Raw genomic sequence first — 27,998 nt, forward strand, 5'->3', positions numbered from 1 at the left:
GACAGGCAGAACCGTGGAATCTGCATTCAATTAAAGCCGGAAACGCAGAACCCGACTGGCGAGGAAAACGAGGTAGTCGCTGATAAGGACATGGCTGCCCAGGAGGAAACGAGTGCCGCGAGATGTAATAAATGTTCAGCATTCTCGTGTTGCTTTAATTAACGCAATTAAATGTCGAGTGTGAATAATTGAAATTGCACAAGAGTGGATGAGATGATGGAGAGGCTCATAAAAGAATTACGCCTCACACGGAATATGTGGAGATACTTGTGTCTCACTTTCAGAAAAATATATAAACACCCAAGTATGGCTGTGAAAATATTTATTTTCGATCAGCTGGCAAAACATACAAGAATCAGCAATTCTGGTCTAAAAAAAATCAACAAACAAATCCAAGGTTAAGTGATTTCTTGTGTTTATTTACACAAAAAAAAAGGGATGATTGGAATATTTATTGAAAAATATTTATTGAAGCAAATGTAAACGAACTATAATTCATATTTTGCAATCGCTCCAGTTACGAGTTTGTGAACTGCATTTAAGAACTTTCTAATTTTACAAGTGCTCTTCCTGGGCCATTTCGAACATTTTGCAAAATTCTCAAAAGAAGCTTAAACAAAGTTGTAAGCGCCGCCAAGTCAAAGCACTTCAACTAACTGGAACAACCCACAACAGGCGTAGAAACACGAACCTGCCAAAGCCCAAAGAAACTTGCTCCTCACTGTCTGCGAAGGAGTGGGCTTTGGTGGGCGTGGTCGAGACACTAATTGCCGTCTGGTTACCTGCCCTCGGACTTGGAGCTCGGACCTGGCGCTGCAGCCAGTTCCGGTGATTAAGAATGTAAACTGAGACCACCAGCCAGTCAGCCAGTCAGCCAGAGATACGTGACCTGGCCAACTGAGAAAATCCGCAGTTACCTGTTGAGCCCTCATACTCATTAGGTATCCAAACTGCTGCAGTAATATTTCATCACGAAATCCTGCTTAGTGTTTTTCAATTAAAAGTTCTAAATTTAAAATGAGACGGCAGCCACACCTGGCCAGGAAAAGTTCCGCCCAGAAACTGGAACAACGGGCTGCTGGAAATTAATAAACACCATGAAAATTTTAGGCCAGGACGTGCCTCGGGAGGCCCCCGGATGGAGACTTCAGGACGAAACTCCAGCTGACCTGCAAGCCAATGAACCCATGAATTGTATGACTAAGGTCAACATGCACCCAAAGTTCCACTCCGGACGGGAAAATCTATTATGCATCGTTGGGGGGGAGGGATGTGGGGCGGAGGCCGGTAGCCGGCAGCCGGAGGTTTTTGTTTGCAAGTGCAAGCGCATTATGCAAAAGTTGTTCCGTTGTACTCGTATTATTTTTCCTTTTTCCATGCCGTGTTTATTTTTCCACTTTTTTTCATTTTTTTGGGGGCTCATGTGGAATAACTGGGTCGTGAGTTTTGAGGAAGCCCTGAGCTAGCAGCGTGAAAAATGCAATCAATTTTATTATGCTGCAACCGATCCGGCGGATTCGCAGGTTGCCCTCAAACCGAGACCTGCACAATTGGGCAAATCAGGCAGAGAGCCAGGATGCAGGATGCCGTACATGTAGATGCGATTCGCGATGGCTTTTGGCTGAGAGCCCAGGGTTTCCTGTTTAACACGTGAACAGGCGGACAGGTGGACAAGGTGGTACGAGGGAGGTACTAGGGATGGAAAGCCCTATGGAGCTTTGTACGCTATTATCCTGAAGCGGGCCAATTGGCTGCCTTGTAAATCGAATGGGGAGATGCATCTCGGCACTGAAAATTAAACTCAAGTCTTGGGAGTATTAGGTCAATAGTAGAGGTCGAATGGGTCAAATAGCAGAGACTTGATTGTCTTGAATATATATATTTTTATCACCAAATCACGACTTTTAAGTCGTTGATTTAATAGGTTGAATTTGGAACAATGGAGCTTATAATTTTATCATCCCATCTCGATTTCAAAGCTGCCCATTCAATAGGTTTGGTTATGAATAGAAGACCATAGTCTTGAATATTACTTTCAATTTTTGATTTAAATAAATTTCAGAACTAGTTTGCCTTGAAAGAAATACTAGTTGATAGTTTTCTTAGAATATATACTATATAGTCCACCTTTATTCGATTGGATTCCAATTATCGATGCGTCCCTCAAGCGATAGCACGCCAAAGACTCGACTACAGTAACAACACAAGTACAAAAAATAAAGCCCAACCGAACGCATTATCAAAACAATAAACAATTGATGGTTATTTTACTTACGATAGCAACAACCACAACAGAAACAGAACTTTAGCCGCCATCTCCGGAACATAAAAATCAATAAAACACACAGCCACAAGCTCACAGAAACACAAAAGCAAAGCACAAGCAACTGAAACATAAACAGCAACAAAACGCTGGCAAATAAATAAAAATTGCTTTATTTATTAAGCATTAAACAATAAATGGGATTATTTTTATCATCGCCGCATAGAATTGTTTAGTGGAGCAGGCACTGAATGGTCGTGGTGGCTTGGGTTGGGTTGGGGTGGTTGGGTGAAAACAATAAGGAATATGAAGCGGGCCAACAGTGCGAGAATAATAACAAATTCAAACACAAGAAACAGTACAAGGGGCCTGGCGTTGAAGAGCTACCAAGATAAATAAATGCAAATCATTTTTTTCCCTACTGTTTCTTATAGTACAATCTAGATGCTGCAATACCCTAGACATCCAAAAAGCTTAAGGTAGATTTGCTATATAGAAAGAGAGTTCTTACAAAAATACTAAAGGGTATCTAATCCTTACTCTCCATCTCATAACAATTGTATCTGCAATAGAGTGTTTAGCTTGTTTGGATTTTTGGGCAAGCAACCCCGGATCTAAAAGGGCATTACGGAAAGTGCTCGGATGAGATGGGATGGTATGGGCTGCCATACACCTACATAAGTATAGGCAATCCAACTCATTTAAATGGAACGTCTGGGTCACTCTACCCCGAATCCATTTATTTCTCTGTTTTTTTTTTACCTCCTGCACTGTTCATCCCGCATTTGATTTCAGCAAATTTGTAACTGCCACTTTGCATTACCTTTTTTTTGGCTGGCAGGACCAGAGCCAGGCCAGGGTTTTTGTCGACCTCTGCGTGACCATCGGAGAGCCATCGGTGGAGCAGGGCTGGTGTTGAAAAGGTAGCAAAAGTTTTGCAAGTGACAAATAGATTTAAATTTGAAAATACTTTTTTGTTGCCACTGTTTTGTTTCCACTTCTGCAGTAAAAAGTATCCAGAGTGGGGGGGTTGGAAGTGTTATGCAAAGCTCTATTGACAGCGGTCGTAAATCTTTGTAAAAGTGCTTGGAAACCCATGTCAGTGGGATAACGCCGATGGGTGGGGCGTGAAAATGTGTGTACGAACATGGAAAATCAGTTTTAAGTTGCCCCTCGATCTGAGGGTTTAACCCCACACACCGCCCATCCCGAACTAAACCCCTTTTCAAATGGCTATGGATGGGTGGCATTTATCGGCTAATGGAAAAGTAATCTGAATAGAAAGTCCCTCTGAATAATCTTCTATCGCATATTGATAACTTCCTATAAATAGTCAAGTTCGATTTTATTCATAATCAATAATAATGTGCCAGATGTCAAAGTTATCAATTATTTTGCTTATCTAGCAATGTGACTAAATTAGTTGGTCAAGAAATATGACTTGAAGATAACCTGCAGCTAGGTATATAATATTTTGAGGAAAAGAAGTCTATTTCTAAGAAGTCTGCCCTTGAAACTATTTATATCCCGATATTTGGAATCGAAATTCCAAAGTCTATTACATAGTATTCAGATTCAAATGAAGAAGTGATCTCATTTCGGTTTCTACAGCGTCTATAGAAATCTGTTTACATTGCCCGGAGGATAGATATATGGTATTTAATATAATTTGCAAGCCATCATTCGTGGGACTCGTGTTTCTCATGCCATTTCCAAGTAAACCAAACACAGAGCAGGGACGGGCAGCAGCAGTATTGCATTTAAAAATTAGCATTCTAATGTGTGAAGTGCAATTATGGCGCCGGCTTTTTTTATATATTTTTTCTTTTTTGCAGCTATTGTGGTGTAAGGCCCTTCCGTAATTGTGCCACGATTCGCTGGAAAAAATAGGGACCCCAACATACCAACTCGAAAGTCAGCGGTACTTGGCCTTTGCGTGTTTGGCCAATTGAAATTGGGGGTCTGCCGGCTCATGAATGGGGTAGACAACTGGGCCGCAACGAGGTTGATCTAGTTGCAAGTACTTCCGCAGCCGTAGCCTGCCGCCGGCCCCCGTGACCCCTTATATATCAGAGTCCCTTCTGGGTGTCAGCTTCAGAAGTTTCGTGGGTTCCACAGGCTGTGAAACGGAAAACCGGTTACTGTGCGTTCGAAAAATTCTCGACTTTTGTTTCACATACACAAAACGGAGTTTATCTTTTGGTTTTGGCCATCTCTCTTGCCCTGCTGCTGCTGCTGCCTTTTTGTTGTTTATCAAAATTCTTTGAAATGCACTCACAGATACTAGCACAGATACACACCCATACTGCCAACCACCAACCATCCATCCATCTATCCCATTCTGGCACACAAAATTAAATTTTTTCCTTTGGTTTCTTTTTTTAATTTTATATGGCTCTTTGGCTGATTCTGTGGCATTTTCTTCCTGCTCTTTTTTTCTTGCACGCTCCACTGAACCTGGAACCAAGGAGCGCCCTTGCGGGTACCTGGTACTGATGGGGTTTCAAGGGGTATATTGGATACGGAGACTAGAAATACATACTTCAATTTAAATAAAATAAAATACAGGTCTATATTTTGAAAACCCAATGGGTGGGCAAGCTTTATATCATCCTTGAGGAGTACAAATCCCTAAAAAGTACCAGGTATCTCATAGTCATCATCTTTTAGTCTTCCAACTCTTACTTGTTTCTCTGCTGCTGTTGGCTAGTAGTTTCGGTTTGTTTAGGAGCCGACTCAGTGCTTTTAAACGCACCTCCCAGTCTCAGTCTCAGTTCCAGACTCAGTCCCCGTCCCAGTCAATGTCGCAGTTTGGGTTTCAGTTTGAGCTCGGACCGAGCCGAGCTGAACATGCATGTAAAAATGCAACGTAACTTGGCCGGGGGACCGAGTTGACTTGGCAGGAGGGGGCTTGGTTTGGTTAGAGGACCATGTGCTGTGCTGCGGTTGATGACTTGCTGCGCTGCGCTGAGCTGGGCTGGGCTGGGCACTCGGACTCCCAGAGACTGACTGACTCTGGGATACTGGCTTCCCGGCAGTCCGACTTTGACTTTGGCACTGGTTAGACTGGCTGACTGGCTGGCTGGCTGGCTGACTGACTGGGAGTTTTCTGGGGAGGAAGGGGGCTACATTGCGGTCTCTGCTGATTCAGTCTGGTTTGGCTTTTGACTCTGGTCAGAGCAGGCGGTTTCCTGTGATGTTTGGTTACTTCATAGCCTGTTGCAAAATTAGTGTGATCAGGCGAGAACCCATCTGCCCGATGCACTCATGACGACTGCAGATACTCCTTTTGATTGAGATGAGTATTTTGGGAATATTAAGAAAGCACTCCAGGAAAAGGACCTCCGTTTATGCATTCTATATAACTAGTAACTTTATTAACACACTAAAACTGAAGGAAAGTTTTGGGAGCATCCTTACACTATTTGAGATTCTTTATCAGCTCCTTGGTGTACTCGGAGCACTTCGAATTGCCGCCCAGATCCTTGGTGCGAATGTTGCCCTCCGTCAGGGTCTTCAAAATGGACTTCTTGATTTTCTCCGCCTGATCAGGCATCCCGACGTAGTGCAGCAACATGCAGGTGGATAGCAGAAGCGCTGTGGGATTGGCCAAGTCCTTGCCAGCAATGTCCGGGGCGGTTCCGTGCACAGACTCAAAGATGGCCCCCTCGGTTCCAATATTTCCCGACGGAGTCAAGCCAAGCCCGCCTATCAGACCAGCACACGTATCGGAAATAATGTCACCGTAAAGATTGGGCAACACCAGAACATCATAACGCTTGGGATTCTGGACGATGTTGAGGCACACGGTCGTCATGGTCGAGAACTCAAACTCGATGCCAGCCGACTCCAGCTTGGACTTGTACTTCTCGGACATTTCTTTGACGCAACGGAGGAAGAGCCCGTCAGACATTCGCATGGCATTCTCCTCACCGACGGCAGTCACCTTCTTCCGTTTCATGTCCAGGGCGTACTGGAAGGCGTACTCGGCCACCCGGAGGGAGGCATTCCGGGTGATCAGCTTGATACTCTGCACCACACCGTTGACCAGGGTGTGCTCGATGCCCGAGTACTCGCCCTCGGTGTTCTCGCGGATAGTTATGATATCCACATCACCGTAAACCGTCTCCACTCCCGGCAGAGATCGGCAGGGACGGATGTTGGCGTACAGGTTGAACAGCTGGCGCAGGGTCAGATTGAGGGAACGGAATCCGGTACCCACGGGCGTCATTAGAGGACCCTTTAGGCCCACCTTGGTGCGGTTCATGCTCTCGACGACTGCCTCGGGCACCGTGGTCCGTCCGAATTTGTCCATCACCGGGGTGACATCGACGGGCTCGAAGATCAGGGGCACTTTGGCAGCCTCAAGAACCTGCAGCACAGCCATCGATATTTCCGGACCGATACCATCTCCGGGCATCAGAGTGATGACCCGTGTACCTGATCCTTTGCCGCCTTTCCCTGCTGGTGGTTTTCCTCCGGCTACTGGTGGTTTTTTTCCGCCTGCTGCTGGCGGTTTTCCTCCGGCTCCTCCTGGTGGGTTCCCTCCGGCTCCTCCTGGTGGTTTTCCTCCGGCTCCAGCAGGGCCCTTAGCAGGTCCTTTTCCAGCACCAGCTCCTCCTGCAAGAGGTTTTTTCCCTCCAGGACCTGCCGCTTTTCCAGCAGCATGCCGGCTTTGAAGATCCTTCGGCCCGGTGGGAGCTTTCCTAGATCCACTCACTAGATTGCTGCCTTGCTCAGCCAAAGCCTTGGGTGGGATTCTTCTCTGGGCAGGGACTTGCTCATTTTTCCCTGAAAAAGGGGCTTGGGAGGGAGCACCGCCCATCACGGATATAGAATGATCCGAAATGGTCAGACCCATGATGCCCCTAATATCCAAAGTCTTGTCATTCATCCTCTGGAGCAGATGTTCAGCGTCTTTACGGTGTTCTTCAGAGAAACTCTTAATGGGATCGCCGTCAGAAGCTTTGGGCTTTTCAGCGTCCTTATTTGAATTTGTCTCATCGGCTTTGGCATCAGGAGTCCTTAGCTTCTCTGGTATGATGTCTGAAGAATCTAGTGATTCTAATGAATTCATTTCAGTTGGATCTTCTGCCAGTTCTTCATTTTCTGGTGACTCTAATGTTGTTCTATCTTCAGGATTTTTCGACATAAGTATAGCCAGTCCAGGCTCTTTCCGTACCTCGCCTTGAGAATCATCTAATAGGGTAATGGATATCGGAGTTGCATCAATGAGTATCGGCTTCTTTGTTCGAGGACGCTTCAAAGTGCCAGGATGATTTTCTCCCGAAACTTCCTTCTCACCAAAAGTGTAATCTGATGATCCATAAGGGTCATCAATTTTCGATTTAAATACCTCCGCGTACATATCAAGCATCCTAGGAGGCTCCAAGTTGCTCAAATCGGACAGTAACTCATTCCGTGGTCTTGATGGATCCTCGACTTCTGAGTCAGATGGCTTCTTGGTGAGTGACTTGTCAACTTCACTGGATACGCACTCTGTAGGTCCTGATGGATCCTTTACTTTGGATTTGGAAAGTTGTTTTTCGATCGATTTTTTAATGGCAAAAACCACCGGATCCGCCTGAAAAGTTTGCAACTTTCCTTTTTGCGATTCTTCCCGTCGATTTCGTTTCGGGAACTTGATGCCCTTGCCCTCCCGGCATTCCACTTCCTCGCCAGCCTGGTCCTCTGTCCCATCGTCCTTGGAATATTTTCCATAAAAACGCGAGATAAAGGTATCTACGATAGCCATGGAGTTGCGAGGGGGATTAATGCGTCGAGGCACCAGAATCTCTCCCAGACCTGGCAGGCACTTTGGCCCAGACCTCTCCCACCAACGTCCCCGCCTCACCACGGTAGTTGACTGCCGTGGTGGCTGGGAATCGTTACCATTACTCTCTTGGTGGAAGCGTCCACGTCGCCGCCAGTTGCCATTCGGCGTCCTGCGACCGCCACCACTCCGCCCGGGACCACACAACGATTGGAGGAGATTCAGGTGATTGGATTGCCAGAAGAAGGTGGGAGCCTTCGGCCAAGTGTGTTTACCGGACATGATCAATTGAATTTGGATGAACTTAATGCCAGAATAGATGAGTTGATGAATTTGTGTGCTGTGGGATGGGGATCCGTTCGCCTCAGTCTGATTTTAGTAAAAGTGACTTGGTCTGGATTCTGACGGCTTGGCGAGAAAAGTAGAATATTTCATGGCCTGCTTGAATGTTGAAAAATTCATTTTCTGATGGCGGAAGTCAACACTTGCCCAGTTTCAATACCAATTTGCATAGCTTTTAGGCCACCTCTACTCTGTCTCTGGCTTTTGTCGCCTCCAAGTTTGGCGACTGGCACCAAGAAACTCACAAAGAAATGAAACTTTCACCAAAAAAAAAAACACGCAACCTTTTTACACTTCGAGGATAAAGAAAGGAGGCTAGGACTAGGACTAGGACCTCTGCCGAATTCGGATTCGGTTTCGTTTTGTTTATTCCTATTTGGGTTAAGCTAATTAAATTACTTTTTAGCTTGCAATTTCATTTTGAAAATTTGTTTGCTTTGAAGGTCGCCCTGTCTTTAATTGAAAAAGTTTGCAAGGAGAGTCCTGGGACAAGGAACGGCTGCTTCTCGATGGCAGATTTAATATGAAAATTTCGAGAAAGTCGAGTATTTAATTAGACGAGAGTGCTGCTCGAGTTGTATTTTCCCGGTAAACGAAATTAGCTGCGAAAGGCAATTAAATTATGCACACCGAACCCCAGAACGAGCCCATTCCTTTAATGGGCACACCTGCCGACATATATATGAATGTGTCCAACCACCGCCCCCGTTGTCATTCGGCATAATCATATTTCAACGGATTAGCATAATTTTAAGCTAGAGAAATATATTAATAACGCCAAGTGAATGGCTGCAGACAGTGCTATGTAGCTCCCCTCGACGCTTCGCTTTTTATTAAATTTTCCTACTGTTCGTTCTAGCGGCCTCGCATTTATATTCATATTTGGTGGCTTTTTGAAAAGCGTAGGGGAATATATTTTTTTTTTTAATTTTAGGTTTGGATGGCTTTTGTTTTTCGATGGTGTTGGCGTTCCTAAATGATTGATGGCATCCACGCTGGGGGTTAACTCATCCACTCACCAACCAATCCACTCATTCGCCATGCAGTCTCGTCCAAAAAGCGGCAATCGGGGGTGGCTCTTATCGGGAGCGACTTACCACCACAGATACCAAATACCAGATATCAGTTACCCGATATCTGTTATATGGAGTGGTCGGCGATCAAACATTTGCTTAGATAACATGGCCCTGTTTGTTTTTGTATTTAGTTCGGTATACGCACCTGCAAATAATATAGAAAAGCAAATAGATATGAAAAATTAGTCAAACATCGGGAAAGTGCAAATTGGAGTGTTAAACTTAAGGTTCTTATCTAAGAGGTATATTTTCCGTAGAATATGGATCATTATAGTGTGTTGTGTTAACTAAAACAACTCCTTGAAACTCCTTCTCTGACACCCTCTTCACATGCTCTTCTCCTTCCATTTAGACCCGAGGTTAGTTTGCAAAAAAACCTGGCCAAGAACCAAGAGCCAAGAATCTCCAGCCAAAGTCAATAAACCGTATAAATGTACAAGCCGGATGATGACTGGATTGAATGGGTTCGAGGTTCGAGCCTCCCCCCTTTGGCTTTAAAAAAAAACAAAGTGCCTTTGGTCATTTTGGCTTGGCTTCCAAAAACACAAAGAAATCATTCACACGCCCGTGTGTGTCTGTGTGTTTATATTTTTATTTTTATTTATTTTTTTATTACGATAACAAGACAAGAGAGCAACGCCAACGCCACATTAGCCAGGCTTTGAAGCACTTAACCAGAAAAAAAAACTACAAGAGAGAACCCGAAATCGGCAAAGGCAATTTGCTCGCCTTTTGGCTCAGTGGAGGGACTCAGTCGCTCAGACTCAGTCTGGTTCTTGTCTTTTGTTGTGGCTCGTCATAAGGTGATTTATGGGCTTTGGGTGCAAATAATTGATTTATGCCTTGGCTCGGACATTGCGCAATGTAAATAAAAGCATAGCTTGTCCTTACTCGAATCTTGAGGTGCAAAAGTATTTAGAAAATGTTTATAACTAAATGACATGCTTAGGCCACCTTTAGTGTAATCCCTGGGATGATATCTCTAGCCTAACGCCACTCGAACCGAACCCCGAGCGGAAATGGCAACTAGTTGTGAGATTTATCTGTATCTCCTCCGTCGGGTTTTCTGTGTTTGTTTTTTATTCTATTTCGATGCTGTGCACACTTCACTAGGCATTAACCTTTACCTTTTCCGTGAACATAACAATCCAAAATCCAGAAAAAATATAAGCCGGGGGGATGGAACAACAAAACAACGCGCCACTGCCATCCATGAATCAAAAAACACAAAACCCAAAGAATCCGGCGACGTTTGTATCTCATACCCACAAAAAGCACTCGTACCTCATACCTCGTACCTCGTACCTGTAAATGCCTACGTATCTTCATTGGAAAACAACGATTACGCGGCACAAAAGACATGGCCAAACAATGAACAACCAGCAGCAGCAGCATCGGAATCACCAAGAAGTCGATGATGGAGAACCATCCAAGGAATATACTATATATACTCTTGTATAGGTCGGAGTGGGGGCGATTCTGGGTGAGTAAGTCGTCGGCGAATGCGACTTTGACTTTGTAGCTGCTGCAACATCACGGTTGCATAAGCAGCGACCAGTTGCCCCCACACTGACCAGAGCAAATTGTATCGCCCCGGATACTACATAGATATAGATACAGATACACATACAACCCTTGCGAGGGACTGTTTGTTTATTTGTTTGTTTGATGAATTCACTTGTGAATGTTTAAAAATAGATGCGACAGGAGCAGGTACAGAGGTACAACCGACCCTACACTACCTGTCTGGTTGGTCTGCCCGACCCAGATGAATTTCACACATTTTATGACTCTGAGGGGCGCATCCAGCAGATACAACTAAATATTTAATTGAGGCAATACCCGGTTGCCATTCGAACTTTATCTTATCGCCTTATCGTCTTATCACCAAATGGTTGGAGAATGCATTCCACCATAATCGTTATCGGAGACGACATGGGTTGTTTTGTCCAAGCGGAAGAACTAAACAAGTTGACAACTTCCTCTGGACAAGCCAGAAAATATGTACACTTAATTGTGTCCACTTAAGCTCGGTTCTAATTAAAATGTGCGACATCTGGTAAATGGTAAATGGTTAATGGTAACTGAAACCCAAAACTGGTTTCCAACATCGGGCATGAATGAAAATGAGAGATACAGCCAAACCCTCGCTTTAAATGTCACTACTGGTCATGTTTATTATGTCGAATGGTTATTTCGTGGAAATCGTTTTGTTCCCTCAATGGCCCTGCACACCTGAACATGAATGGAGGTCTACCATAAGACGATGAAATATTTCACCAATTTAAATACGAGCAGTCGACAACCTCTGTCTAAAATCTGAGAAATTCCAGATACTCGTCAAAGACCAAAGACCAAAGACGAAAGACCCAAAGAAGCCAATCAATGACATCATTCCTGCCCAAACTGAAATTAAACAGAACTCGAAACCGAGACACACTCGAAATCGCCCTTTGTATTGAGGTCAAAAGTGTAAAAAATACAAAACTAAAGCAAACATTAAGAAAGCATCCAGCTCTTTTTATTTTATATGCGTGTGAAATCGATCAAACACAAACATAAGCATAGGCGTCGTTAATTTTAATTGAAACTAATTAGCGCAAATATAAAAAAAAAACTTTAATGATTTTTGGGTAGATATGTTGTAATACCATGGCCATAAAGTTGTTCTCCAAGATTGATGATAAACCTTAAAATATAAACCATTTCAGAGATAAAGAAATCAATTATACTTTTAAGTTTATTAACCGCTCAGTTAGTGATTCATTGGCCTTAGAAGTGACTTCTAAAAAAGGGTTTCCCACGTTCCAGGGCATTAGGCCAAGACCTGCAGCAATGAATACCGATTAAACCAACTTTTAAGACCATTAAGCCACTGGACCAAACTACTTAAAACGCACTCGTAATTAGTTTTTTTTTTGTCCAGCACCAAATCAATTAAGAATTTCGTCCGGCTTAGAGTTTAATTGATCGCCCTTGGAGGAGAAAGGGGCAGCAATTAAATTCAACTGAAAAGAACTCGAAACTTAATTGATGAGATAAGTTCAAGCTGCTAGCGGGTTGGGATGTTTTACGCCTGAATGGAGAGGAAAATAAAACATAGAACCTGAAACACGAAAGAAGAAGCCAGAAACATGACTTTTGGGGCGACTGCAACTGGAACAGAAATAAATTTTAATTATCCCTCAAGATATTCGAAACAAAGGCTAAACAAAATCGTCGGTAATATAGCTCATGAATTAAACAAAATAGGAAAACAAGTTCTCGAACAACGAGCTTTGGAATTCGGATGACGAACTTTACGATCGGTTCGGCATAAATGTTATGGATCGTTTTCGGTTCTGCTTGATGTGCTTGGCTTCTGGCCCGATTTTTGGCAGTTTTATGTTTGCAGTTAGGCCATAAGTGGAGTTCTGTGCCATTTCGAAACTTTTAATTGGTCCGGAAGAGAGCTGTCTCTTCCTACTCTTCCCCCCCATTAATGATATACAGCGAGTATGCAGAGTATTTGTGCACTTTTAAAGTTAATTAAAATTTTGTGAGCCAGCATCGTACTCCTTTGAGCTGCCTAGGTGACTGAACCGCCCACGCACCCAAAGAGCTCACATTTCAAAAAAAAAAAAAGTAGTTTTCTAAGAGCAGTTGGGTTGAGTTCTGGCCCGCTTCAAACGAGTCACGTTTGCCTTCTCTATTTGCACACTTTTCACTTATCTATCTATGAGATATGCGATACGCGGCTACACCGGTTCATATCTTACAGTTTGCTCTAATTTCTTTTGCCGCGAGTTGCTTAAATATTTAGTAACCCTGCTTGCCTTGCAAGATACAGATACTGAGCGATATGATTAGATACTACACTACGTAGTACATACTTCCTGTTCGCCTTTGTAAAGCGTTAATGTTCATGTTAATGGGCCACGCGAAGTATCTTTTCAGCATTTTTCATCGTTCGAAATGTATTCTCGCTTTTTTGTACAAACATTTGTATATGTATGTTTTTTTTTAGTCGACGAGCAGCTTAATTAACAGTCGGGCGGTGTGCGCAATTAAATGAAAATTTAATTTTATTTGGAGCGCCTCTACCTGGCCAGAAGGAGGTGCTGCACCAAAAGAAAAAATAAATACGCAACGGAGGAGAGGCAGTTATCGTATGCATGACACCGACATGAGATTAGCATCACAAACAGCACATAAACGTAAAAGTAACACACTCGAGCACACAGCCGAAGCAAACAGAAACAGATATAGTGGATAGATGGAGCTGGAGATACAGATATAGTACAGATACAGATACTTTGGCGGAGCATAAATAACGCGCAGGAGGAAGGCGCATGAACTATGTAAACAGTAAATAAATGTCGAAAACAAAGTTCGGCATACTCAAGCAGGCCAACGACCACAGCGCACATATGGAAGATATATATCTGTATGTACCTCGAGATACAAAGATACAAAAGATATTATGGTGCTGATCGGAAGCATTAGCCAAATTGAAATTCCTTAAGGCCAACGAGCGATAATAACTCCCAACTACCGAGTCAATTGGGCAGGCATTCAGGTGGATAAGTCTTTTCGAAAATCCCATTCAGACATCCAAGAGATGCCCAGACATCCCAGATACCGACATGCACTTGTAACTTTCAGCTGGTTCTTCACACTTTGAGGCCATCGAAATGCGGGCGGCTCAGCAATGTATCTCATAGATACTTCTTTAGCGTTAACTACCTGCGTGTGGGAAAGAATAAAGAACGGGCCACAAACCAACGAACGAAGAGAAACGAAAACCAGAGACTCTCTAGACCTCCAGACAGGTAAGCCCATTGCACACGGCCTAGCGAACTTGCAACATCATCATCAGCATTGTAGTGTAGATACATTTGTATTCTGCGGCAGTTTTGTGGGGATCTGTATCTTGTAATTGTGCGTAAACGCGTAAATACCGAGTCAAGGTCGGTTAATCAATAATAATTATTTTTCACTCAATTACACGAGACTCTGTGAATGTGATTCTGGCTTCAGACTTTGAATCGGCTGACGTAGCTGTCTTGCCACATTGATACATTATGTTTATATTTGCTCATTTTCGGCTGTTTTTCGGATCTTATCTGATTGGTGGGTCTTCTGCTTTGGTTTGCCACGGCACTCATGTGTAAAATATGCATAAACAAAAATATGCCATGGATATCTCGTGGATATCGATATAAATACATACACCTAGCCTTCACACAGTTTGGTGTTCAGATGCGTGCCACTTGATATGCCACCGCACCGCACCGCACTGTCGAGAAATCAGAATAACAAATGGCATATGTATCTTTGTATCTGCTAGATGTAATGAACCTGCTGTTCGAGGTCTGGCAATAAGGCAAAAGGCAAAACTTTATCCGCAGCCCGTCGAAAACTTTTCGTTTTCGTTTCGAAGGCGTTACTCAATGCGCTGCAGAGCGCTTTCCTTCTAATTGCAAACGGCGCCCGGCTGAAGCCACTATTTCATAGTGGTGCCCCCCCTCCCTTCGATTATTTTTCCCGAAAAAGGAAACCACTAAAGTAGTCTGGATTCTACAGATTTTATTTAATGAGCATCTAAAGGTCTATACTATCCATAAACTCTAAAAATATCCTATATCTATAGTCGCTGGCCCTTCTGCCGGCACTTGACCCAACACTGCCTATGTGTGAACTTTACCTTTTTCGTTGTAAGCCCCACTCGACTTGATGTCGATCGACTCGAAGTAACTCTTGACGGCCTCGCACTGGTGTGCGGCACTGGAGGAGTCCTTGGCCCGCGAGTCCCGCTGCAGGCGGCGGCGATGGTGCGTCGTGGCGCTGTGCTGGTGGTGGTGGTGGGCCGAGCTGTCGCCCAGGTGCTTGGCGGCTGACAGGCCGACGAGTCCGCAGAGCAGAGCAAACAGCAGAAGCTGCGCCACCCGGATGCTCCTGGCCGCCATTTTAATGGATGCTGGTGGTGATGCAACGAGGATGACGATGATTTGCTAAATTCGATTTGATTTTTCAGTGATTTTTCTGGGGATCTCTGGGGGCTTTCTCTTGCTACGCTATAGAGATATTTATTTTTGCATGCTGGTGGGGAACAGCTGTTCGCATGCACCAACACAAACACAATCTGCACTTGCCGGCTAACACACACACGCACGGCTAACACACACTAACGCGATGTCACTCACACGCGCACAAAACAAAAGGCCCCAAAACACGCGTAAGCTATAAAAAGTGAACGTAGGCGGCGAGAAGAAGCCGGTGGTGAAGCTCTGGAGAGATGCGGGGGCGTTCTCGGCTCGCAAAAAAGTGTGCAAATATTTTACGCGCGTGTCTAGCAATATTTCAAATTGAAATTTCACAGGTTTTTAAAGACTTTCCATGACATAACCCTAACAGTACTAGATTTCATTAGCGGTTTGCGATTTTTGCGTTTGTTTTTCGCGATTGCCTTGCCTTTGTTTTTTTGATTATTTGTTGTTTCTTTTCGTATATTTTTTATTTTTTTTTGCAATTGTAAGGCTGTGTTGGATTTTGTTTCGTTTTATTGCAGTTGGCAGAAAATAGATTTTGCGGCGATCGCAAACACACTCGTATTGGCAAGCCGGCGTTCACAGGTCGAGGAAATGCACTCGCATTCGCATTATTCGCATTGGGGAGCGACTTCGAAACAACCTTCCACAACGAGCGACCCGAACAGATTAACCATCCGCCCCGTAACTCAAAGTCGTCGTAACAGACGGCTGTGAGAGTGTGTGCTTCGGGTGGCCATTCGGGTTTGCGGCGCCATGCTCTCCAAGAGAGCAGAGAGCGAGTGGCAAGTGAGCACATGGCTGGCGAACAGATGGTATACCGTGGTGCAACACCTAGTGGTATGGTGGTGAAAGTATCTATGGGGTGGATGGTTAGAACTATAGGAAGGTTTTAGTTGAGACTCGAGACAAGAAGTCTTTTATGAATAGCATTAATAACTTTTATTTCAAGGTTTTTAAGGTAAAAGTTTAAAAATAATGATACTTGTTATGAATACTTAAGTATTCAATTATTATATAATTATAAGATTAATCTCTAAAAGTATCATATATGTGATAGTATTTCCTAGACACCTCTATAAATCGTCTCATATCCTTCACCGCCCTTAACTAATTTATCATTTTAAACACCAGCTACTTTTATTTATGGGTTTCGACATTCTCCCGATTTAAAGTATTCAAGGTTCCGTTTTTTTTTTATAAAACCTATGAATCATCTGACAGTAGCTTGATTATTTTTTGTCCCGGGCTAGTCGCCTTAAATATTTATTCAAATTCCCGAAATGTTACTCTAAAAGCTTTCATCAGTGGATAGCTGCAATTTGCATATTCAACGTAAATCAATCCATCTTCGAGCAGTGGTCTTCTCGGGTTCTCGATTGGAGACCATTATTGCTCCAACTTGTTGGCCAGGCAGGCAGCTTTCATCGTTGCCGCTGGAAAAATTTGCATGCTCGCAGCTAATTGATGGCTGAATGCGTTCTAATTTTATTTCATAGCCGGTATTTTACGATCGGTTTAATGAACTTGTGGGCCTGGCCCAAGAGCTGGCTCGAATTTCACACCTTTTCGAGTCAGTTTTCCTAGGGCTAAGCACATCTATTGCCATGTCATGACCTCGCTCAGCACGTGTGTTGCCTTTGTTTTCGATTTGGTTATTTTGCCTTCCTGCTTTCTTTAAAATTTCTTCTTGTTTTTCTTTTTTTTTGTATCCCAAAAGATTTGCAATTCCAAGCGATTGTGTTGAGGTTGCAGACAATGCACGACTCTCTTTGGACTTTCACTCGTCACCCCCGCGGGCACTGGCCTCGATCCTAAATACCTCGCCGCACTCTGGGGCATCTGTGTATCTATTTCTTCATTAACAAGATACTCGTACTTCATGGTGGTCAGTTGCTGGATATCCAGCTGGGCGCAAACGCCCTCCCACCATCCGGCTAGCTCGAATGGCTTGGATAGCTGGATGATATGTTCATCACGAATTGGAATCCTATTCAAATTAGTGCTGCGATAAAGAGAGACCTCCCAAAAAATCTGGAAAATAAAAACAAAAACAAAATATATAAAAAACTCTCAGGTTAACAGCAAAAAGTGAGTCATGCGAAGCGGAAACAGTTCTCCAATGAAACGAACATCAGAAATAATGATGATGGCCAAGCGAAAAAAAAAAAACCAAGAACAACAAAAAGCCGAGATGGAAAAGGTGAGGTCGAAAATTAAACACCACCACATCGTTTAGATAAAGTTATAAATTATAATGTACGCTACGGAACGATCGATCCGATGAGAGCGGAGGTCCCAAAGAAACCGAAAACGAAACCGAAACCCTTTTAGTCTCCTGCTCTTATTATGCCAGCCCTCTCTTTTTTAGCCTTGTTTCTGTTTTTTTTTTCTTAGGCCGGACAGGTAAGATCTTAAGGTGTGTGGGTAAAACAGAAATTAAACGAATTTAGGCAAACGGCATCTATATATTATGGTGGAACATTATGTTTTTTTTTCTATATGTGTTTTCATAAAGCTTATTTTTCTGATCAACTCAAATTTCGTTTAAACGCTTGATTTAGTGCAGCAAAATATGGCCAAATGTCGGGCTATCCATGCAGTTGTATCTGTATCTGTAGCGGAGCATCTGTATCTATGTGTGTGTGTGTGTGTGTGTGCGCATTCCACAAGCGACAGCGTTTTACACTTGAAATCCTCGGGCAGGGGAGCGAGCGAGAGGGCCAGATAACTGAACCCGGCTTGCCTTTTATCCTGGCACAAACACGTTGGTGGCATTTCCCTAGGTGTGTGTACATGTGTGTATGTTTGTGTGTGACTGGTCCAACAGGTTCCACGGAGATTCTTCTGCACTCGTAGCCTGGTCCCTCCTTCCCCCATTTTCCCAACCTTTTTGGCTCGTTTTTTTTTTGTAGAGACCTGGCACTGGCACTGGCATGCAGCATTTCTCGTTCTCGGTCTCGTTTTGCACATTTTTGAATTTTATTTTAATTTCTTTTTATTATATTTTAGCAGCGAGGCTACCCTTTCCAGTCTTCCGTCTTCAGTCTCCAGTCTCCTGGTCTCCTGCGTCCACGTCTTCGTTACTTCTTCTCCTTTTGTGGCTGCTTCAGGTTCTTTTGGAGTTTGTGCAACTTTTTGGTTTGTTGATTTTCATTCACCAAAAACTGGTTCGACGTTTAAGTTCTTCACTTGGCTTAGACAGTGGGGTTTTTCAAGGAAGTTCTCGTTGGTACACTCCCCTTCGGGTAACCAACCAACCCTCCCCTCCTCTTTCTCCATTTCTTGAGGCTAAGGAATGTGTGAAGTCATCGAGCAGGGGCCAGATTTGAATACCAGCCTCGTCTTCTTACACTTTTAAAGACCTGGGCGGCACTTGCAGTACCATGGCCTTAAATTCCATACCCACACAGATACACTCACACACACACACACATACTCTGACACATTTGGGATTTCGCTTCGAGGGCGGCTCGTTTTTCCATCGAATCGAAGAATCAGTCAAACGAAACAGACATCGATAGCACTTCATCATGTAACAATCAATGCAAGGCCCTGCACTGTGAGAAAAATTATAGGGTCATCCATAAGTCAGTCCTCTCTTATTTCGGGCTGGCGTGTGCCAATTAGATTGGGCCAGCCAGAAAGTTATCAGGTTAGGGTCTCGGCCTGGCCAAATCGAGTTGTGTGCACCGTGTAATTGTGTTTCATTGCAGGATATTGGATTTTTGTGCTTGATTTGGCACATTGTGATGCGTGTTCACCTTATTTTCCCGCTATCTGGCATGGTACACCCCCCTCCCTCTCCCCATGGCCCTGGGCAAGGGTTTGGGCCAAGTTACTTGTGTGTCAGAAAGTGGTCCTGATGCTCACTCGCTTGTGCTTCCCCCTTGACCCTTCCACCTGACAGCTACTTGTCAATGGCCGTGATGAGTGTGCAGCCCCCCCTTCGGGCACCTTCAGCCTCGTTCTCCTTTCTCTTCTCATCTTTAACCTGAAGCAAGCACTGAGAGAAAATAGGAGGTCAGAAAACATTAACATTATGGGAAAACATTCTGAGAAACATAGCTCTGAGAAAACATTATGGTTTTTAAAATATTTTAAAGTATAATTATCGTTTTTCCATTTACTTTTCGTTGCCCAAACCTCTGTTAGTTCATCAAATTCCTATATGAAACTTCTATAAATTTCTCTCAGTGCATCATCCACATCAAGGCAGGTGCTAGTAGTTCAGAGGGATTCGAGTCTGGGTCTGTCGGTGGCAGAGATATGGCTAGAGGAACCGAATCGTTGAGACTGGATATACATCAGCCCTCTGACGGGGAGGGCATACCAGGGGGATGTGGATCTGCCAGATACACCATCCTGCCGGAGGTGGGTGAGGAGTGGGCGGAACCAGGGGGTGGCTGACGGGCGTCGTGAACGTGTCATTGACAGATTTCAACGCAATTGCGTATGAATGAAATCGATTTTTTGCCTTTGTTCTTGCTCTCCACGATTGGGTCTAGGTTGTGCTGCCCCGATGATGTTACAGATGATTATTGTGATGTTGGTAATGACAATGGCGATGAAATGGATGCACAGTCGTCCTTAATACAACTCAATAGTGGTAAGTCACATGGGAAATGTGTTAATAGAAAGGCACTTCTATTTGTCAAGTAGTGGGGTATTCAAAGTTAATCAGTCAGTGAGCTAATAAATAATAATAATTATATAAAATAATGCTTTAATCCAAGACACACCTGAGAAAATTGAATGCAATGCTACTTTATTAATATAACATTTTTTATAAAATTCTTGTATGCACCTACATACACCCACTGCCGTCACGAACTGGATTCCCTCTGAGGTGCTTCGAACAATTTCCCACCGTTTGGCCCACTCACTTTTTATAGAGGGGGGGACCCCATCATATTTGTATTATCACTTTCGCATCTCGGCCGGCGGCTGCGGAGTTCCCGATGTCCGATGTTGGATGCCTGATGCCCGATGCCCGATGCCCGATGCCCGATGCCCCATGCCCGATTCCCAGTCACCAGTTCCCACTGCACTCAACGGTTCCCCGACCAGACACCTCCTGACCGTGCCCATAAACTAGCCCTCGGCAGCAGATATCGGACGGGCGGATGGACCGGACGGGACCGGATTGGACCAAAGACGGCACTTGGCAACAGGGGCTGAGGCTGGGGCCTCAAGAACTTTGCCATAAATAAATACGAGAATATACACAGATGAAGTGCATATAGATGCACGTGGCTGTCTGTGTACACTGGGTATTTATATTTGCCCTACCCAGCACCATAGCCATCGCCATCACCAGGCCCAGTCCCAAGTCCCAAGTCCCGGCCCGAGTGCCAAACCCAATCCCGGGCCTTGGCCAAGGTAGAAATTAAGCGTCCCACCGCGAGTTTACACATCATCATCATTATTGTTGCCATTGCCTTTGAGCCGGGGTCGAGTTTGCTAAAAGCACTGAAAAAATCTATCTTAATATTATTAAAAAACTTTAGAGAACAAAAAATATATGTATTAATATTTTACAGATTCAATAAAGGCAATACCTTTCTGAAATTTTAGTAAACCTTAAATATTCCTGAATTACTTGACAGCAAAGGCCTATTTTCCAAGTGTATCTCATATGCTGCTGCCGTTGCAGTTGCAGTTGCAGTCGTGCCTCACCGTATGGCATCCCAAACCGAGGCTCGCAACGTGTGCGAATGTGTTGCACAATAAATAAAAATATTTATACATGAAACCTTAAATAAAGCATGAGCGACAAAGATGCGAACCAAGTCATCGCCATCGCCATCGCCGTGGTCGCGGCCTGTCGATGTGAATGCGATGGTGAATGTGAATGTGAATGTCGGGTTCTGCTCCCATCGACCAAGTGGCAAAAATAATGTCGTGGCATCTGCATTTGTGCAACCAACAGCCGCAGCATCAGCACCAACAACAACAACAATTGCTGGCAGCCAGCAGCTTTTTCCTACACGAATCTTCAAATTGTTGTTGCCCCCTGAATACCGAAGATGCAGCTTCCTTTTTAGTGTTTTGAATACTCTTCACTTATGATTTTTATAATGCAACAAAGACAACAAAGAATTCAAACCAGTTTGGTTTACATTTTGAGTTTAAATAATTTTAATTGGAATATATTTAATACTTTTATTCTCCACACCCTTTAAGGGTATTCATTTTGGTGCCAAATAGCATTTATTACTTGAACCTTCTGGACTTCTTTTTGTCTGGCCTTTTGTATTGACTGAGCCTGGGAGATGAGGCTGGGCCCTGGAGCTGCATCTGGAGGCGGAGAGGTGTATGGGTCAAGGGGGGAGCGGGTTGGGGGTGGGGAAAGGCGGTGCGGGGTTGTGCCTCGTCATCGTTGTCAGGCGTCGCAGCCCAGCATCAAGATCAAAGCGAAGCCAAGCAGAGCCCACTAACCACATTGGTCGATATAGAGCCAGGTTTTTAAATGCACTTAAAAAAAATATTTAAAAATTTGTAGATAGATTTTAGATTTATAGGCTTTTCGATATTTTTCTAAAAATAAATAGGAATTATTAAAAAAGAACCTTAAATTGGACACCCAGGCTAACTTTAATGATAAATCTCTTCCACCCAAAGATACTGTTAAATGTCTTATTTGTTCCCTAAATTAGCTCCTTTTATTTTCTTATATTCTTAAAACAATTTTATAAAATTATTTTATTTATTTTAATATATTTTTTGTAGTGCTTAACTGAATCCAAAGCTAAGTTCGAGGCTCAGAAGCCGCTGCCGTGACTGCCTCCGTTGTGGTTTCTGTTTCTGTTGCTGCCGCCGATGTTGCTGCTTTTGTTGCTGTTGCTGTTGCTGCATAGTCAAAGTAAAATAAGAAATAAATCAGTAAATTGGATTGCTTTCTGCTTTTTGCAGTTTGCAGCCTGCCGTTCGCCGTTCAAAGATTTCGCAATGCCAACTCGAGCGAGCTGCCAAGCTGCAAACTGCAATCGGTTTCCTTCGGCGGGTTTGTTCGCTGTTGGCCTCCTTGAGAGTGTGTGTGCTGGAATTTCTATGCTTATCATCGGCTCGATCTCACCTGTTCAATTCATTATTTCTATAAATAAACGACAGGGCGTCTCGTCCTGCTCCGTCCCCGTCCCCGTCCTGTGGCTGCTGTGGCGGCCTTCCGCCACGTCCCGCCAATTTACATTGCTTCCCGAGACCCGAGATCCGAGATCCAGTTGCCTTCAGTTGTTTAATAACTCAACGCGGATCCTTTGGGCCAAGGGTCAGCATTCGGCAATCCATGAAATTCAATATGTATCTCGATCCGGTAAAGCTTTTTGGGGCTTCTGGAGCATCCGCGGATGCTGTGGCAGCGGCTGCGGAGCGGCAGCAGTGCGGCAGCCAATTTTGTGAATTCGTGCAACGCTTAGTTATGCTCATTCTGCCTGCGCGTCTGCGCATGAAGAAGTACCACAGTACCACCAGAGTATCTGTGTGTAGAGCTGTATATCTGTGTGCGCATCGCGGCATCCGTATCTGTATCTCTGTGCATCTGTATCTGAGAGCTTGGGCGGCGGCTCCTTTGGCCCGCCGGAATTTTTGTGTGGCTCGTTTTCTTTCATTTCGGTACCTAAACATTTTTGCCCTGTTCCCTGCTGGCCCTGCTGGTCATGCTGGCCTTTTTTAAATACGAGTTCTGCGTTCTTATGCGGCATTGCCTTCCCATCCCCATCCCCATCACCATCACCCTCCTCATCCTGATCCTGATCCTGTTGCTGCACAAATATGGGCCTATGATAACATTGTCTTCGGGCAAAAGGAGTTGGCGAAACGCGTGAAAGTTGTTGCGGCACAAAAGGTCCAAGCCAGAGTCGTTTATCTCGACGGGCTCCTCACTTTCCACACACAGTTCGAGTGTGTGTTTGTAGTAGCTCTAACATTATCCATAACACATAAATCTCTGAGTTTCGGGCCGTTCTTCGACATTATACTTATGTATATATGCCGATTTCGGGTAATGCCATTGTCGTGTGGCCGGATTTCTTATCGCAGATCCCATCGCAGGCTTCGCAGGAGGTAGGATTGCTCAAGAATTTGTTGACGGAATATTTGTAGTCTTGATCGGAATCTTATCCCAACTTAAGTGTCTCAGGATGAGATTAAAAATGAAGGATGTTTTACAAATTAGAACAATATTTGTTAGGTGAGTTCTGGTCCTTTTAATCATAAATACATTAGGTCTTCCGAAAACCCCCTTGTAGTTCTTAGCTTTCAAAAAAGATACGAATAACTTTCAGCTGTAACTTTGTTGGTGGAAAACTTTGGGATCCCTTCGAAAATACAGCCATAAATTCTATAAAATAACTTGTCTCCCGCTCGCTAGGAAAAGCAGGAAACAAGTTTAATAGTTACCATCCGTGCCCAAAAAAAAGGGGGGGGCTTAGAGCTTAAACAAGATTTTTGCGCACTCAGGCTGCAGCTGATGGCGAGTGAAGTTTGTCATGAAAAGATTGGCATGCGTGGCTGGAAAATGCGAAAAGTTTCTGGGGCTCGGAGCTTTGAGGGGGGCAGCCAACTGGCTAACGACTCTAGCCTGATTACGCATACGCCCCGTGGCCCTGGCTCTGGCTCAGTCAAAAAAAAAAAAAAACGAAAAATAAGAACCAAAAAAGAAAAGACCCCAGAGCAAAGAGCATTTTTCGCGGCGTGGGAATCGGAGAGATTTGCGACATACTCAGAACTAAAGCAATCCAGCGAAACAAAGACGACCCAATCGGACGCTGCTGAGTCTGGTGGATGGTGCATGAATCACCGATGCTGGCGGTTGCACACGATGGGGCAGGACGAGGAGGTGAGGTGAGGGTCGGAAGCAGGATCGGGAGGCTCCTCCCCGAGGAAAGGGAAGGTAAACTGGTTCTGCTGGAATGCAGATAACTTCTTGCCCGGGCCTTAGACTCGCCAGCTCACTCTGGAGCTGCTTCAAGTGCGGCAATTTCATGCCCGTCCGCATCGCGGCTCTCTGCATATTAAATATTTAAGGCAACCAAGTCGGGGCCCAAACCAGAACCAAAATGCGAGCCAAACCAAACGATACCGAACCGAACCGTACCGTACCGTACTGAGCACTGCTCACACTAATTTAGTGAAATTCGCCAAACAGGCATGCATGTGGCAACCACAAATTTTAATTAACCGAAACAATGGCGGTGTTGTAACATCAAAGGCAACAACATAATCAGAACGCCAATGCTGTGCCGCGGGGATGCAACCGCAATCCTCAGGCGGAGGAGCATCGAACACCAAACTAAATGACCACGAAATTACAGATGCAGATACAGAATGGGGTCAGCCAGGAGATCACTTAAAGCGATGTTGGGTTGAAAATGTTGAAATGTGACTTCAAGCTTAAACTATTGTCGTAACTGAATAAATTATTTGTTTTCCTGCCACTGGGCTCATAAAATCGGTTCTGAATTGAGTCACACGACCTTGGCTCGCTTCTGTCAGCCAACAAAACTTTGAGCACCTTAGACACAAATGCACTAAAAAAATCCATTACGCAGCTCCAATCGATACTTGGCAGTGTCGCCTCTGAGGCTGGCTGCCCTTTTTGTTGGATTGCTGGCTTGCTGGCTTGCTGGCTTTGGGGCAAGGTCGTTTGAGAGGGCGGTGGCAAAAATATGGGCTGCCATTGCCATCACCCCGTAAATGGTGACCGAATGGCTGCCGTGCCAGCCTTGGGACAGGCGGTGGTGCCACCAATTGCTGCTGCAACTGCAGCTGCGTCATCCAGCCAGGCAGAGAGACGAGAGATTCCCAAATGCAGGCCATGACGTCAGGCTCGAGGTTGAGTCAACAAAGTGACATTGGCAACGGCAGCGGCAACAATACTCCCAACGGGAGACGTTCAGATACAGATAGAAGTGATAAATGATTGAGGCCAAGTGAAAAACATCGCAAATACTTAAATACTTAATTTATGAGTTTACAGATGAGTCGCACAACAAATGACATTTAATTGCCGCACGTTAGACAAAGTCAGGCAGATATAGATGGCCGAGGAGATCTGAAAAATATATTATTTCATAGTTTCTAAGATGTTCAAAAATATTACAGACTAATACAATGTATAAGCTACAGGGTATAATCAAATAAAAATCACAAAATCATTTCAAATATTAACCCTTAACAAAATAAATATAAACCCCATTTTCGAGTCAATAAAAATGATTTAAAATTTGATTTATTATTAATTACTGTCAATCGTTGGCGGCTTGTTTGTATTTCTCCCGTGACAATTCAAATATTAACCAGAAGCCATGATATTACATACTCGAATGTATGCCTTGATTGCAATTACAGCCATTAAACGAGGCGCCACCGTCATCAGAATCGGCGACAGATAGTCGACTGACGGGAGGCTGAGACACCGCCACGGGGGCGTGGCATTTACCATTTGCATTGATTAAATATTTCAATGGACGGCAATAGGTATTTGACCGCTACTGATTGAGTGTTGTGCAAACACAAGTGCCGATCAAAAGTGAAAAGCGGCAAACAAATTACACACATATTAGCGTTTTAATGCAATAGGAGCGATAATTTTCGCAGCAAATTGCAATTACTGGCAATTCAAAAGCATTTCCTACGCACCAAGCAAAATTAAATATCACTGGGCGATTGTCTGAGTAACTTAGTGACCCACTATAGGAGCGCTGACTTGCGGATACCAATTGGCTGCCCTCGAGAGCCATGAGTCTGAAGTCTGAGTGGCCGGGCCGGCTATTTGCTTAATGAAAGTATCGCGTTGACTTTCCTGCGAGCGGCGAAAGTAGCCCACTCTCACAGGCCACTTAATGGCTCTATTTGCCAGAGTTGGCCCAGCCTCTGGTCGCTGGACAAGTGACCCGCCATGAGGCACCCACTTGCCACTTGCCACAGTCTAGCCTCCCAGGCTACCCCCAGCCACCCAGCCTCCGATGACAGTTGTGCAATTTCAAGAGTGGGGTAAGAGGGGCTCTAAAGCTGCAAATTATTGCATTGAAAATACGAGCAAACGTTGCCCACACTCGGCTATTGCCACATGATTTATCAACTGAAATCCACACGCGAATAGAATTTATATTCGCAACTCGGTATTGGGGTTAAGCACAGAGGAAAATTTATATAATAACTAGTGGAAAATCTTCAAGAGTTTCCTACTTTTCTACTTACTAAAAGGGCTTACTATGACCTAGATTATAATTGAATATTAAAGATTACTTTTAGAATTTTTCAAAATTTAAATAAATTATTTCCCGTGCATAGATTAAGAGGAGGCCAGTGGGTTAGAGGGGGCCCATACCCACACTGTTGCCACAGATTTGGCGCTTGGTGTGGGCCCAGACGTGTCAACCCCATTGATAAGGCATATATATCGGATAAGTGCTCGTTTCGATAGCAGCCGTCAAAATGTTTGACTTTTATAAAATAATTTACTTACAATTTGCACATGTCAGTCAGCAATTACAAGGGACAATTGTTCCAGCCGGGCGGCAATTAGCGTTCTTGACTGATTTATGAGCAGAAGCGATGCTCCCATCCAGTTCGGTTCCGCATTCTTCCGAGAGTCTCAGCTTCCCAGAAGGAGCATTTTTCATACACTCTGCCATCAACCATATAGCTTTGACTAATGATAGTCATTTGCATGTACACATGGCCGGCAATCTATTGTAATTGAAGGTTTAATTAACATATAGTTATGCTAGTAATGGATAAGCTATTTTCAAGATACTTTGGTGAAAATAGGCCTGCATTAGCCAGCAAATAGGCTCTTTATCACTTAATTGTTCTTTGAAATTAAATTGAAACTATAATTTGCATAATTAATTGTCGAAGAAAAAATTCACAGCTATTTGCAATTAAATTTTAAAGCTTAATTACGCCATTTCAGTGCACCGAATCTGCGCTGGGAATGAAAAACAAATTGCAACCAAATTAATTTGCATCAAACAAGGCATTAAAGGCCTGCAAAAACTAATGGAGTTGAATAATTAAGTACTGACCTGCATTTTAAGGCTAATCAAAGCTCGTTTGGGCCATACAACCGTGCCACGCACGCGAATTTCAATGACAGCCGCCAAAAACTACAAAATGACAAAATAGTTAATGGCCAAACACGCATTGAACTGAAATCAAGTAAGCCGGCTTGCAAATTAAGTTATTTAAACAAGACATAATGCATTTGATTCATTACCAGTAATGCTTTATGCGAAAATAATAAAATAATGTCACTTCTTAATATATTGACATATCAAATTATCTCCCAACTGATACCTTAAATTCTATGGAGGTTCACGCTTAATTTAAAACGGAAACATGGAATTTAATTCAGGTTATTGTGTTTGCCGTAAAAAAAGAAAAATATTTGCTCATCATAAACAAACAAGAAAACGATTTTACTTTATCCATATATTTACATTTCATTATTAATATTAAAGTTGGTTTGACAAAGCCCGCTTTTAATGGCTTTTTATTTAAATATCCAT

At 43.8% G+C, this 27,998-nt stretch overlaps 2 protein-coding genes across 3 annotated transcripts in view; both read right to left on the reverse strand.

Moving 5' to 3' along the window:
- dally (division abnormally delayed protein) overlaps positions 1–16,165 on the reverse strand; it is a 57,894-nt gene extending 41,729 nt beyond the window's left edge. The window contains exon 1 of the mRNA XM_017254421.3: positions 15,141–16,165. Coding sequence (XP_017109910.2) covers positions 15,141–15,402 — 262 coding nt within the window. The 5' untranslated portion in view covers positions 15,403–16,165. The remainder of the gene's footprint in view (positions 1–15,140) is intronic.
- Positions 4,874–8,447, reverse strand: LOC108134197 (uncharacterized). Of its 2 annotated transcripts, none has more exons than XM_070280249.1 (2): positions 5,684–8,447; positions 4,874–5,628 (listed from the first exon to the last, which is right to left on the reverse strand). In XM_070280249.1, exon 1 carries the CDS (start codon positions 8,316–8,318, stop codon positions 5,685–5,687), a length of 2,634 nt encoding a protein of 877 aa, XP_070136350.1. In that variant the 5' UTR covers positions 8,319–8,447; the 3' UTR covers positions 4,874–5,628; position 5,684. The 2 variants fall into 2 exon arrangements, with proteins under 2 accessions (XP_070136350.1, XP_070136351.1); XM_070280250.1 differs by having other exon boundaries at positions 5,606–5,620.
- Positions 16,166–27,998: the final 11,833 nt, after the last annotated feature.

The sequence above is a fragment of the Drosophila bipectinata genome, chromosome 3L (assembly GCF_030179905.1).
Source record: "Drosophila bipectinata strain 14024-0381.07 chromosome 3L, DbipHiC1v2, whole genome shotgun sequence".
Lineage (NCBI taxonomy): Eukaryota > Metazoa > Arthropoda > Insecta > Diptera > Drosophilidae > Drosophila > Drosophila bipectinata.